Below are 14,466 nucleotides of genomic sequence, written 5' to 3'. Positions count from 1 at the left end.
CACTACAAAGACATAGACTACAAGATGACCTCTCAAGTCCAGGGTGCTCGATCTACCATACGTCCTCGTACGTATATTTTTCATTTGAATATATCTCTAATAATAATTTTCTTTAAAAAGGTATATTAAAAACATACCTCTTTTTTGCCAATCTGTGGAAATGTTGGAAATTTAAGATACTTTTATAAGCAAAAAAAAATTGTCTTTACATCATCAGGGTTGAACTCTTGAAATAATTTTTGATTAAATGTATTCAACAAAACAATCAAATGTATTTTCATAGATGTATATGAGAAAAACATTTTCTCAACAAATTTCACAAACATTCATAAGTTTTGGACATATTGATCATGGTTCATAAAAACACAATTAATTTAAGGAGGGTGTTCCAAATGACGTCCTATTTTAATAGATTACAACATTAGATCGAAGATTAAAAATCTGTATGGATCCTATTTTCTCAATTCTGCTCACTATTGAATTAATTTGTTATTTCTACAGTTGAAAGTCTATTCAACAAAATATCACACGATGCAGTTCTGAGATATCATACATTAAGGAAAAACACGTTTTTCTTTTCAACTTTCTGTGGGAAAAAAAATATTTAACTTATATATTTAAGACACAATTTACAAGTTTTAGCCAAATGTTATGTAATTGATACAAATTTCAAATGGTATAAGATACTCTTGGACACCCTGTATATGCAGTTGTTTCAATTGTTTTTACAGTTGTTTTTATATATCCCATTAAACCAAAATTAGTTTTCCATCAACATTTTCCAGGAAATTAGATTAAAACCCCCAAACTAAAATCAAACATTTCAACACTAAAATGAATAATCTTGATGGGGAATGAATATTATTTAGGCAGTCTTCACAAATACAACTCTTTCAAATCAACTTAAACATCTTATTTTGATATTGATATCCTGGTTATAATCATTTAAACAAAATAGTTGGATAACAAGTGAAATTTTGTGATAATGTCAATTTATGTTTTTAAATCATTGTATAATCTAATATTAAAGTTATGCGTTTCAATAAAAATTTTTGTCCATTTTTTTGTTATTTTAGTGGACAAATACATCATATACCTGACATCCAATGTACCAAAACGTGGAAACTACATTAATGCAATTGCTGTACCGGTACGTTTTATGACTAGGAAACTAAAAACCGTTTGTTTCTACACATGCATTAACAAACTTAACCAAGTTACCCAACATATCCCGAACCATTACAAAATTTATTTAAGATTCGTGTTATAATTTCTATTTTTTAAATTCAGTCTTTTACCAAGGAGAATGCATGTATTATCACCCATTATCCGGCACCAGAGAACGCTGTAGACTTCCTTCGATTGATCACTGACTATGACTGTGAACTAGTTGTTAGCATGGAACCTCTCCAAGAAGTGGAATCTGTGCGATTATTGAATTAAATATATTTTCATTGATATTGAGAAAAATAAAAATTCAAAACATTATTTTTATTATACTTAATTACAATGCAGAAATTATTTTAAAAATATATATGGATAATTTTGGTCATGTTATTCAGACAACCCAATGGTTACCAACTTCGACGAATGCAAAAACTGTGTCTCCTTTTACACTTCACCTCCAACAAGATCAGGCATCGGTGATCGGGAATTTAAAAATTGATATAGCCCAAATTGAAGTGAGTAAAAGCAATAATGCTTTTGAAACGAATATTACAATCTAGTGCAGATGTATGATATATTGTTATTCGGTTAAAAACTATGCTGCTCACTTTTTTATTCAGAAAAGCAATGAGACGTGGTCGGTCAATATAACAGAGCCGTCCAGTAGATTAACAGTTGACAGCCATCAGACAGTTTCTCAGATCCTTGCCTTGGTGTCGTTATCTCAAAATATCAAAACCAAAAACCCAATCATCGTTGTCAGCAGGTAATTACATTCGTAAAACTGGTGAAAATCTCCTATGACAATCAAACAAACGTAGAAGCAAATATACATGAATATGTTTAGATATATTACTTTTACAAAAACATATGGAACTATTTCTTACTAATAGCTAAGAAATAATATAGTTTGTGAAGTATATTCCCAATACTAAAACCAATTTACTTATTAGATATAATTTTGAAAATGAAGAATTACACCTCCAGTAAAAATTCATCAATATTTTGTTCTGTAATTTTATTCATTTTTTTTTATTTATCTATTTGTTATCTGATATTTATTTCCCTGAGTTCCTTTTTTTAAATGCCGGAAAAATAGGAAATTCTTTTTAATACATGTAAATAAAAAGTCATTGCATACAAACATCTTACTTGCTTAATATGTTATAGTTAGTGAGTTTATCATTCTATATATAATAAATATAAAATAATAGGGATGGAGCTGCCCTGTGTGGTGTGTTTTGTGCTGTATACAACCTGATACTACAGCTGACAATGGAAGAGAAGATAGACGTGTTCTCTGTGGTCAGACTCCTACAAACACGACGTCCTGAGCTGTGCTCAACCTTGGTAATTTTTGGTTTATTTGATAGTACATGTAAAGCACGTCTCCTGACATATATATAATTAATTGCACACTCATGTACAAACACATCAAGTCACAGATTTATATATATAAGATATATGTATATACCTATGTACACATTATTTAAGACAAATATCACAACAGTGTTTTTGATATTGATCCATCAAAAGAAATATGTTAGCAAACATATGTTAACGTTGATGACATAAGCAAAATCATATCTTAACCACATTTGATGTTTTATTCAATTTCAGGAGGAATATGAAATCATTCATACTGCCTTCTACTATAACCATTAAGTTTACTTTGAGGACTGTTTTTAATGATAATGGTGAGGTTTTTGTGCAAATACATTTTTTTGTACAAACGTCAAAAACTGTTTATTTACAGTACTGATAAAGGTGTGTATTCAGATAGCTTATGTACATGTAAGGGAGTATGACGTTTGATAGATATAGCCAAACATGTACATTATACATTGTATGCTTGATTAATAAATTGCCATTCCTTTATCCCCTTATACTAAAAGATGCACACTTTGTTGAGTTTGAAACATGCATTACCCTGAATTGCCATTTGATTACATTCAAAATGTGTTTATTACAACATATAATTATACCATTTAGTATCAATTCTATAATGTATTGCAAACACAGATTTATGTAAATCAATTGCATGCTACTGTATTATTGGTCATACTTGTTATAAGATTTGAATAAAATATTTCTATTTCTTTTTTTGTAATTTCAACCATATAAAAATAAATGGAGTGCGTTTAATATTTTTTTTTTCATTTATTCCACCTTATTACGTCTGATTTATGTACATGTATAATACATGTGTACGTTCAAGAATTACGCTATCGGTTTTATCTGTAAGAAAGATAAATTATACCTATTGCGTTAAATCCCTATTATCAATCATACTCTCCGGTTTTAGTTATTTAGAGTATGCAAACCGTATATTCAGGGTAAAACAACCCAACTTGCATCATATTCTTCGAATAGATGACATATTTGAAAAACGGGATCTGTACAACGGTGGTATTAAGGAATTCACTAACCGACTTGAGGTTTTAATTGACATAAATGGACATCAGTTCAAAATGTGTTGGTTTTTAGAAACTATAGAGGATGCCTTTAACTTTAATCTTGATTTTAGTCTTCATTGCTCATTCGCTGTTAATCTATGACGTCACCTAAATGACCTAATTCCCGCAAATGTGCAAACAAATGAAAATATTCTCATTTTTGCTCTATATTTTGGAAGTATAGAGTGCAGGTCTGCTCAAGTGCGATTTTAAAATATGTTTTTCTTCAGATAGTAATACACATAAAGCTGAAAAATGGTACTTGAGCAAGCCTATGCTCGATTTTTCCCAGTCGAAAAACCATCGGAAAACAACCATAGTTTGCCACAAAACATCAATTTATAAAAATAATGCAATCTTCATGACGTCATTTCTACATTATGACGTCACTGTGGTAATTACGTTTTACACCGTTATTTCCAATATGATTATAACTATCTTCCTTATTTTTAAAGATCATTCTTAAACTTTGATTTTTGGGTAAAAAATGCATAAAACCGCACATAGTCCTTTGTTAAACACGTACATATATGACCATTTGTGAAGCATGTTATGTGAAAAATAAAAATATCTTTTTGCGCAGCACAGTTAAGGCTGTCAATAAACTCCGTTCAGACAAAAAGTACGGGAAATGTGCATTATGACATCACAGTATATTACAAACCTCGAAAGTACTTATTTATCTATTTATTAGTAAAATTAACTTATACTAATCTTTGAATTAAAAACAACAAATGCTATAACTTACAATTTTGATGTCCGTTATATCGTACACACTGAAAAATAAGCGAGATGTCGTTCTCCGTGTACTACAAAATATGACGTCATATGCTTCACAATGACGCATTAAGTTAAATCATTGAAGGCTATCGTGCAGTTTTATAGCGAAGAAAAATAAATGTCATACATTAACGGAAAAGTATAAATGAAGATTTTGTTCAAAATTATTATTAGTAGAATGCTACCTATATAGTCTTATTTTCATTTTGTTAAAAGTATGCATCGTATAAAGAAGCCACCTCGGTTTTGTATAAAATATCGTATATCTAAAATCTGAGTACCTAAATAAATCACTTAATTGCAAGGGCATACACTTACCTGATCCCGACAAACTTTTACATGTGAATTTGAAATATGCTATGTAACTTAAAAACTTCTACGATCCTTGTAAAATCTTACAAATTAATTATTTTTTAATGAAATTAACCCTGTGACCTTCAAAATTATTCAACATATGCATTATAAATTACGGTTTCTACTAACAAATATTCTTATCTTAAAAAGTTCGCACCGTTTTTCAAAATCTACGATATAACATCAAGTTATTTCATAATTCAGTTGTGAATTTTGACATGATTATGCCCTTGCAATATTGAATTTTTTAAATGACCTCAAAACCACAAATACATCTGCTTGTACCATGCGAGTGCCATATCACGTGACCACTATGAACATAAAATATTGTACTGTTATATATATATATTAAAGAAATATATTGCATTTGAGTGACTGTTATTGATTTTAAAAAGGACATGCCAGTTTAACTAAAGTATACGTGTTTTCATCACAAAAATTTGCCCATATTTTTATTGACCGCCTTAACTGTACTGCGTGTTTGATTTATTAAATCTAAACAAAGGCCATTTATATATCAAAGTAAACCTTGAATAGATTAATGTGAATAGATAATATGAATGCAAAATAATATTTCAATTCTGCTTTTAATACTCCTAAAAATATTTAGTCACAAAAAGCAGAGTATGATTTCTGCATTATAGGTATTTGTAACATGGGTTTTCATTGGCTTATTCTATGTTTCAACTGGATTAAACTTTTTGATGACATCACAACCGCTCGAAGTAAAAAGGAAAATCTTTACGACATTCCGTTAGGCTTCTATACAATTAATGTGTCTTTCGGTATCAACAAACAAAACATTTTATCTTCAGTCCATGAATAGAAAAGACATATATCTCTTTTTAAGGTAGTTGTGTTAATGTCCAATGTGATACAAATATTTGTGAATCGATAAAAAAAAAGTGTTGAATTTGCATGAAGATTTGATTTACGAAAAGTGTTCCTGGTTCGGTGTAAACATAAGGAAGACGGGTCTTTAAAATTATTTCCAATGAGGATTTTTTGCCGGGTATTGTAAATCAATTATTTTCTGGAGTTGAGGCAATTCTTGAGTGTAAGTACTGTGTACATGTACATATACAGTCTAGATTTGTCAGTTGTTTGTACATAAAGTAATGTGATGTCTCTTTTATACAGAATTATGGGATTCGTATCACTGAATGTATTATTGTACGTCGTACAAATTCATGGATTAGGTATGTTTCTATTTCACCAATATAATAATAAGATATTCCATGCTAAGCAAGTATAGACACTTAATCCTATACAATAAGGGTTGATGATATTATATAAAATGTGTTTAATTCAGCATTTGTACATTGAGTATTTGTTATTTACGTTATTCATTCCTACAGAAAATCTTGCACTACATCAGCCAACGTGGGGGCAATATTCATGGCCAGACAAAATGAGAGACTTTGGTAGTGAGAATGCTGTGGACGGAATGTACACTGATCGAGGAGCTAATGGGGGCCAATGTACGATATCTGTGGATGGCGTATACAATGCAACATTGGGGGTAGACCTGGGGAGAGTGGTCAGCATTAGTCATATAGATATCTACTACAGGACGGATAACCTGGGTGAGTATCCTTTAAAATTAAATCTGATTAACGTTAACATCTTTCATAAAAGACATACTTTGATTAATCACAAAGACAATCCAAGTTCATTTCGCATAATGATTTTTTACATGTAATTGTATGATAGAAAACTGTCGCAAAGTGTTTAAGTGTTAAGCGTCAACTGCAGTAGTTAAATATGTCGATGAAATAAGCTGAGAAGAAATGACTACATTGTTACAACATATTTCGCTTTAAAGGTATGTTTTAATGTAAAGTAGCTTTAACATATTATTATACTTCATGTTGAATACTGAAATCTGATTGATCTAGACGCAGTTGGTAATCTGCTCTATTTCCCTCAGCGTTAGCAACACACATGGCAACGGGTAACACAGCGATTTGTTATATGCGCGTAAATTTTGCGGGTACGGTTCGCCGTAAGATTCACTACATTTCTATGTAAAATCATTACAGGTTTTTTTTTTTAAATTAAGATATTTAGTGTAATAAAATTGATAATGTAATAAATTACCTAAAAAACCATTGTCAACTTCTGCTTCGCTTCAGTTGACAAATGGTTGTCTCTGGGTGTCAGTTTCAACTGTTACCCTCCCAAACAGGCAGTTTTTATATAATGTAACACTTAACATAACATCACACAAAGCATAACCAGTCAAAATCTTGAACGAAATTTAATAAAAACGCCAAACACAATTGTGCGAAACTTCATAGCAATGATAATACATTTATTTACTACAATAACAGATGTATTCATATTGTATTATGATATTATAAATAATGGTATCTTTGTTTTAATATACTTTGCAGAAATGTTTCGACTTAATAGATGTACGTTTTAATGTATGCACAATTATGCCTAATGCAAATAGAGTTTATGGGGTATGAAAGAATAACCTCAGTCCATCTGTGCAATCTTCTCTGGGCAATATATCGCTTATGGAAGGATATTATAAAGTTTTCATTCACTTTAATTTTTGAAATTGAGTAAAAATGAATTGCCTTAGGGTGTGTAATGATTAGACCAAGCGCCATTTAAGTTAGTTAAAGGTCACTGGAAGGAAAAGTGCAAAACTTATTTCCAGTTTAAATACATTTTTTTATGGAGAAACATTAGAAAGGACTATGTGCGGTTTTATGTATTTTTAACCCCCCAAATTAAAGTTTTATAAAGAGCTTTAAAAATAAGGTGGAAGATAGTTGGAATCATGTTTAAAATAAGAGTGCAAAAAATTATCACCACAGTGACCTCATAATGTAGAAATGATGTCATGAAAAGTGCCTAAGTTTGATAATTGATGTTTTATAGCGAAATATGGGTGTTTTCCGATTGTTTTCGACTGGGAAACATCAAGCGCAGGTTTGCACAAGTACCATTTTTAGTATAATGTGTATAATTATCAAAAGAAAAACATATGTTAAAATCGTACTTGAGCAGACCTGCGCTGTATACTTCCGAATGCAAAATATAAAGCAAAATTGAAAATATTTTCAATTGTTTACAAATTTGCGGGAATTAGGTCATTTAGTTGACGTCATAGATAAATAGTAAATGAGGAATGATGACTAAAATCATGATTTTAGTTAAAGGCATTTACTGTACAATGATTTATGAAAATTTGATTTTTATTGGACACTAATTAAAAATTGGTTACATTTAGGGGCAGATATTTGACTAAACCGCACATAGTCCTTTATTCTTCAGACCCTTATTGTGTATGACTTAAGGATGTGTCATAATTTTGACCAAGGTCAAATTGGCTTGAGGACACTGGAAGGGACATAGCAAATTCGTGCCAGGCTCATATCATTCTTATGGATAATAATACGAATATCGTACTTCACACAAACATTGCTTAAGACCTGAGAGTGTGTCAAACATTTGTCCCAAGGTCATTTGGGTAAGTTGCAGATTATTGAAAAAAAAATAATAATTTTTGTCCATTTTATAACTGTTATAATGGAAAAACATTCGTAGCTCTCACTTTTTGTAAATATTGCTTATGACATAAAGGTGTGTCATAAACCCAAGGTCAGTTGTGCAAGTTCAAGACCATTGTCGATAAAATGCATTATTCCCGTCTAGGCCATATATTGATATGATTATGATTATTTCATAGCTGGGGAATCATCTGGTAGCTTGCTATTATAACCTTTTGTTTCGTTAGTTTATTGTAAATTTATTGTAGAAGCTTTTATTTTGTTAACCATTATTTTCGTATGTTTGCTATTTCAGGTTATAGTTATTACATGTATACAGGGAGAGTTGCAGGCTTTTTTGTCTATGTGTCCAACACAACCTCAAAAGACGATGGCTATATCTGTTTTCATGATAAATCAACCGACCAAAACATGTTGTCAGCAGACCAGCATATAAACTGCACCATTCATGGACGATACGTTATCTACTACAATGAACGTAAACCAGGTGTTAATTACCCTACCTTCTATTCTAAATATGCATATCATGAACTCTGTGAGCTAGAGATCTACGGTAAGTCTCAAACAAAAAGATCGCATAAATAAACTGAATAAAAACTGTTTTAATATACAATAAAACCGTTCTGCTAACCCGTTTTTCAACTAATTACATTTTTATATAACTACTCTTGTACAATATAAATCATTTGTTATATACGATAAAAGGAATGTTTTTCCTGCTCCATTTAAATAGGGTCTAATGGAACCTATGGAGAAGATTGCATTTATCCCTGCCCCACAAACTGCCAAGACAGGAGGTGTGATATCAATACAGGCCTCTGTTTTAGTTGTGTTCCAGGATATAAGGGTCCAAAATGTAACTTTGGTATACAATCAATTCGGAATATTTTTTTGTTGTTGTGTCTTTTATATCTTTTTTTTATTTCCTTAAATAACAGCAACTTTGAGTCCAATTATTATCGACACATATGTCATAACCATATGTTAGTTGTAAGATAAGGAACAATTTCGTTAATAAATAATAAATAAAACAATAATTTGAACATATTTTTACAAGGTGTTGTTTTTAGAAATTGCTCTAAATAAAATTTAGTCTCTTTTCAAGCAATATACGTATGTAGCATGTGGTCACTCCAACCTAGATAACGTAGTTTCTGTTGTCTGTATTATTTGCGGACTGTAAAAAAGGAATAAACTGCCAATACAATCCTCAGTATTGTAAAGAGGAGACCAATTGTCAGACTTTGGCTTAAAGGATATGGTCCTGCTTGCAAAGGGCTTTTTTAAAGTATATATAAAAATCATTTGATTCAGATAATTAGCCATAGAAACTATTCTGATATATATTTCATATTTTTTAGCTCAACATACATGTACATGTAATAACACATGTAATAAATGAGTAAAAAGTTAAGAATAAGTAGTCCCTGCAACCTTTATCTGGCTCTCGCTTTCAAGTTCATTTCCATCCTGTTCAAGAGATTGGAATAGTGAATTATGTATTTATTAAAAGAACATTTGTTGATGGTACCTGAATAAATAAACATAACATTTCTGATTTCTGTATGTAGTCTGTAACAACAAGACCTACGGTCCAGCATGTGCTCTAAAATGTGGTAACTGCAGCAATGGAGAGACGTGTCACCACATCAACGGTACCTGTTTCAATGGATGTGCTGTAGGAGCAATAGGCGATAGCTGCCAGGGAGGTTTGGGATTTGGATATTTGTCGATTTTTAAATCTACACAATATAATCATGAAAAATTAAATGAAATACACGTAAACAATATAAACAATTCTTGGGATAAAAAAAATGTTGCAGGATGCCAATCTGTATATTATGGACGAAATTGCAGTCACCGTTGTAGCGAAAACTGCACTGTCACCAGTCAATGTGACAGATTATTTTGAACCTTTAAAAAATAAAATCTAGCTCAAGTTAGTGTTATAACTGAAACTGTATTCAAAAAATTTCTCAATGAAACATTTAAAAATGAAGAAGAAAAAAACTGTTTTGTGTTCACAATTGTAAGGATAATCATAACTGTTATTGTTTGATTAGGTTAATAAAACATATTAATATTTTTCATTTAAACTAACATATACAATTTGTGAAAATGTAGAAAAAAAACAAGTTTTTGTATATCCTAAACAGATAATCCATCTTGACATTTAATAAATAAGTAACGCTGCTTTTTGACTGGTATAACTAGCTACACACACCTTTTTAATATACTGACGACAATGCGTCTTAGTTTTGTCATTTTAAATTAAATGCATTAATTTTACTAAACATTAAACATGTTTCCAGTTAGAGCAACCAACACACAACCTTGTTCATGCACAGAGAGCTACAACATTGTAATCGTTGTGGTATCAGTTCTGATTGTTGTCACAGGAAGTCTGATAAATTTTGTCATCTGGAAGAGAAATGCTGGTTCGTAACATAAATGAAATACCTAAAATGAATTTATGTTTCATCTTTGAGAATAAATGAAGATATTCCTAGGTTTAAGAGCCTACATCTATCTATCTATCTATCTATCTATCTATCTATCTATCTATCTATCTATCTATCTATCTATCTATCTATCTATCTAATGTGGTGTTGTTCTATTAATTCTAAATCTGACTTTTATTGCAGCGAATTTATCCAGAATGAGGTTAGTCTTACGCTTTTATATAGATTTATTTTGAAGAAATTTTTAACTTTGCATCGAAATATAAGATAAACATTTTATTTAGCATACTTAGATTAAATGGTTGATTTGCTTTAAACAAAGCTGTTGTGTACATTATTAGAATATTTTTTTTCAATACTCTATTAAAATAAATTTTAAAATTCAAGATATATTGAGAGACATTTAAAACTCTGTTTATGTTTTAGCCTGGGGATTATGCCGCAACCTACAAGTAAAAGAGGTACAATAAAAGAATTCTGAATGAAGTTGAGTTAAAATAAGCGTCATATCTCAAATCTGTAAACAATATAACACAATTGTTATTAAAAAAAATATCCTAAACGTGCTCTAAAACCCAGCATTTAATACAGTATTTAAAAAAAAATCATAAGTGTAGAACTATTTCAGCATCATGAGCAAATGAAACTAAAAATGAGTAAGATATGTTGACTAAATTTTCAGAGGAAAAGGATCATCAGTATACAGAACTTGAAGAGGTTGACAAATCAAAGACATATGAAGAAATCCATAGTTATTCCAACTGAAACCGGCAGTAACCTAACGTCTTTGAAGAGGTTTTCAACAAAGAGCTAGAGCTACAAAGCATCAAAATGTGGCACAAAATGTGTTTGAAAGAATTTCAAGTTTCATTTGTTACACTGTAGGGTACAATATCCTGCTTTTCTACAACTGTATTTGTTTCAACTCGAGCTCAGCACATACGCAACTTCAAACACGCCATCGTCGTGGAAATTGTGGCTATATCTGCAGTATAAAATTTGAATGTGCCCTAAGTTGAGAACTTCTTTAAAACTTTTAAAACTGAGAGACATTGCCAAGATTTGCCTTCCTGCATTTTTCTTTAGTAGTAATTGTGTGACTTTTATGTATATTTAACATTTTGAATATTTGCTAACAGAAAATAAAACAAAACTCTTTATCAAAGCGATATTTATATCCTTAATTCTTAGTAAAATATCAGATATTAATTACACTATAGGGAAAAAAAGAATTATTTTTGAGTATTTACAAAATCATCATTGTATTGATTATTTCTAATAGAAATGCCATATAAACTAAAATTTGAAAGGTTTCATAAAGCAGTTTTACACCAAAGTTTAAATAAAAAGTGTATATATTTAAAAATTTTAAACTCGCAATCCCCGGATTAATAATAACTCACCGGGGGAGGGGGCTCAAATTTTAACTCGAAAGAAAATAACCAGCGCATATTGGCATACGCTTAAATATGACTGGCATAGAAAGGCGAATTGGCAAAGAAATCAACCGGCGTAAAAACAAAATGAAGGCACATGTTGTTGTCAAAAATGTTAATGTAACCATGGTACAAGATAAACTAAGTAAATATCAACATTCATTAATAGTGCCACGAAATACATTTTTTTAGTAGTTTCTCCACAAAACTACAAAATAATTTTATCTTCCAGATTTAAAGCCTAAATTAGCATTCTGGAGTATTTATATGCCGTCTACCTAGTATATGAACAAATCTGTGTAGTGTATAGAATTTAAACGTAAAATTTAAAACAGTTTAAATAAACATTTGTTTGATATTAACATACAATCAATAAATATGCCCATTTATTACAAATATGAACATCTTTCATCTCATTATAACTCCTAACTGTAAGCTATCCGCCAAGGGAAAATTCCACGTTCGATTTCCAAATTGGCTAGATCGGCGTACGTCTGCGAACCTTCACCGATAAGCTAAAGCAATAAGCCTGGTTATACATGTAAAAGGTCAATCGACGCATTTGAAAAATGAAGTCCTACCTATGTGATTTATATTGTTGTATACATCTTGCAATAAATCTGCTTTCATTGTCTGCAGATTATTGAAGGACAGAATCTATTTAATATTATATTATTTTTTGTTTTAAAGTGATTTTTTAATTTTTAAAAGACCAGTGTCATGTTTACAATGATTAGACTTAAATGATAAAAGTTCAGAGAAATGATTTGATCAATAGATTGCCATGATATCACTTCTATAAAAGGAGCTAAAATAATACACATATTTAAACATGCTTGCGTCGGAAGTGTTGGTTTTCTCCGAGTGTATCTCTTGTCATTTGGGTGAACTTTTTCACAAAGTTGTGAGAAATCATGTGCTCGAATACTACATAACTAGTTTTCAGATTAATATTATGTAATTAATTATAGTAATCTTAGTTTGTATCTAATCCAAAGTTGAAATCACCACCAGTTATAGTATCATCATTTTGAAGTGGCACATGTAATATTGATTTTGCCCCAGTTATGATAAATTTCCGTAGTATCCTCATTAGGTCCAGTCCATCTAAACCTTAAACGCCTCACTTTTTATTCTCTATCGAAATACTAGTACTTACATGTGTTGCTAATAACTTTCATGTACTCTTTACTATATTTTGTTTAAAAGTGTAACTTAACAAAATAAACTCATCATTACTCTGAAGTGAGCGATTGAAAACGCGCTTAATATGCCTCAAATCTCTACGTCTTGCTTTATTTATACAGTATAATGCGAGTCTACTTAATATAAGATATTACAAACTATTTCCTTTTCTTATAATTACCCAATCCTCTAAGCTAACAGATATTTGCCTTTTTTTAATTTAAAAAAATAATGATTATATACCATATGTAGGTACATGTAAGAATTGTAAATTAAACATATATGTAAATTCCCAGCCGTATATTTCCCTCGGGAAGTTTCATTTATAAACCGGGGGAAAAAGAAAGGCATAGAGAGAGAGAGAGAGAGAAAGAGAGAGAGAGAGAGAGATTTAAGAGGGTATGAGTGCATATTATATTCCCCTTTTTATTTAGCCCAAATACATAGTGAAATACATACATATTAGAGAAGTACAACATTTAGTTATTTTTAACGTACGCCCCCGATGGCTCATTTCTGTTGTTTGGCATCGCTGAAGTTGTTTCATCCTCGACCTTTTAACAATTCGTCTTTTTGCTTTCACGCGTCTTTAAGACTCTAACAGTTTCCCCTTTTTAATGTTGTTTTATGTGTGGTGGCATCAGATTAGTGTTGCATAGACTTTTTAGAAAACAATCACGTTGACGTTGGGCTAGCTGTTTTATGCAGATCGACTTTCAAGAATCAATTTAACTAATGGCATGATTAATAAGAGGAATGTGTGTCATATTTATCCGTCAAAAACGCTTAACTGCGAATCGGCATCCAAGAATTGTCGCTCTTACACTGGAATTAGGGCACCTTACTATACATAGATTTTTCTTAAAATAAAGACGGAGATTTTAAAGTTTTGTTCAAATGATTATGTAAATCGATTTGGTCAAATATCATCATAGCTCAGTGGTTAAGGTATGGGGCTTATGAACCGAAGATCATGAGTTCGGGTCCGTCTGGGGTGTTTATTCATATTTACTGGATTCAAGTTTTAAATATACACTGTACTTTTTTTCCACAATTGCTCATTGTTTGCCAATTTGACTTAAATACATTCATCATGCAA

General features: G+C 30.8%; 1 protein-coding gene and 1 long non-coding RNA gene across 3 annotated transcripts; both read left to right on the top strand.

Annotated features, from left to right (window-relative positions):
* Positions 1–2,815: 2,815 nt before the first annotated feature.
* Positions 2,816–9,300, top strand: LOC117686252 (uncharacterized). 2 transcript variants are annotated; one of them, XR_010709117.1, is made up of 5 exons: positions 2,816–2,864; positions 5,898–5,956; positions 6,116–6,343; positions 8,580–8,837; positions 9,018–9,299. It is a non-coding gene; the product is annotated as an uncharacterized lncRNA (long non-coding RNA). The 2 variants fall into 2 exon arrangements; XR_010709119.1 differs by lacking the exon at positions 2,816–2,864 and adding an exon at positions 5,280–5,814 and having other exon boundaries at positions 9,018–9,300.
* A 1,179-nt stretch (positions 9,301–10,479) lies between these two features.
* On the top strand, positions 10,480–11,873 carry LOC105324039 (uncharacterized). The gene is made up of 4 exons (XM_066070765.1): positions 10,480–10,722; positions 10,930–10,948; positions 11,173–11,207; positions 11,429–11,873. Exons 1-4 carry the CDS (start codon positions 10,587–10,589, stop codon positions 11,509–11,511), a joined length of 273 nt encoding a protein of 90 aa, XP_065926837.1. The 5' UTR covers positions 10,480–10,586; the 3' UTR covers positions 11,512–11,873.
* The last annotated feature ends 2,593 nt before the right edge of the window (positions 11,874–14,466 follow it).

This window comes from Magallana gigas, chromosome 1 (assembly GCF_963853765.1).
Source record: "Magallana gigas chromosome 1, xbMagGiga1.1, whole genome shotgun sequence".
Classification (NCBI taxonomy): Eukaryota; Metazoa; Mollusca; class Bivalvia; order Ostreida; family Ostreidae; genus Magallana; species Magallana gigas.
Note: the sequence above shows the minus strand (reverse complement) of the source record. Positions and strands in the feature narration are given on the sequence as shown.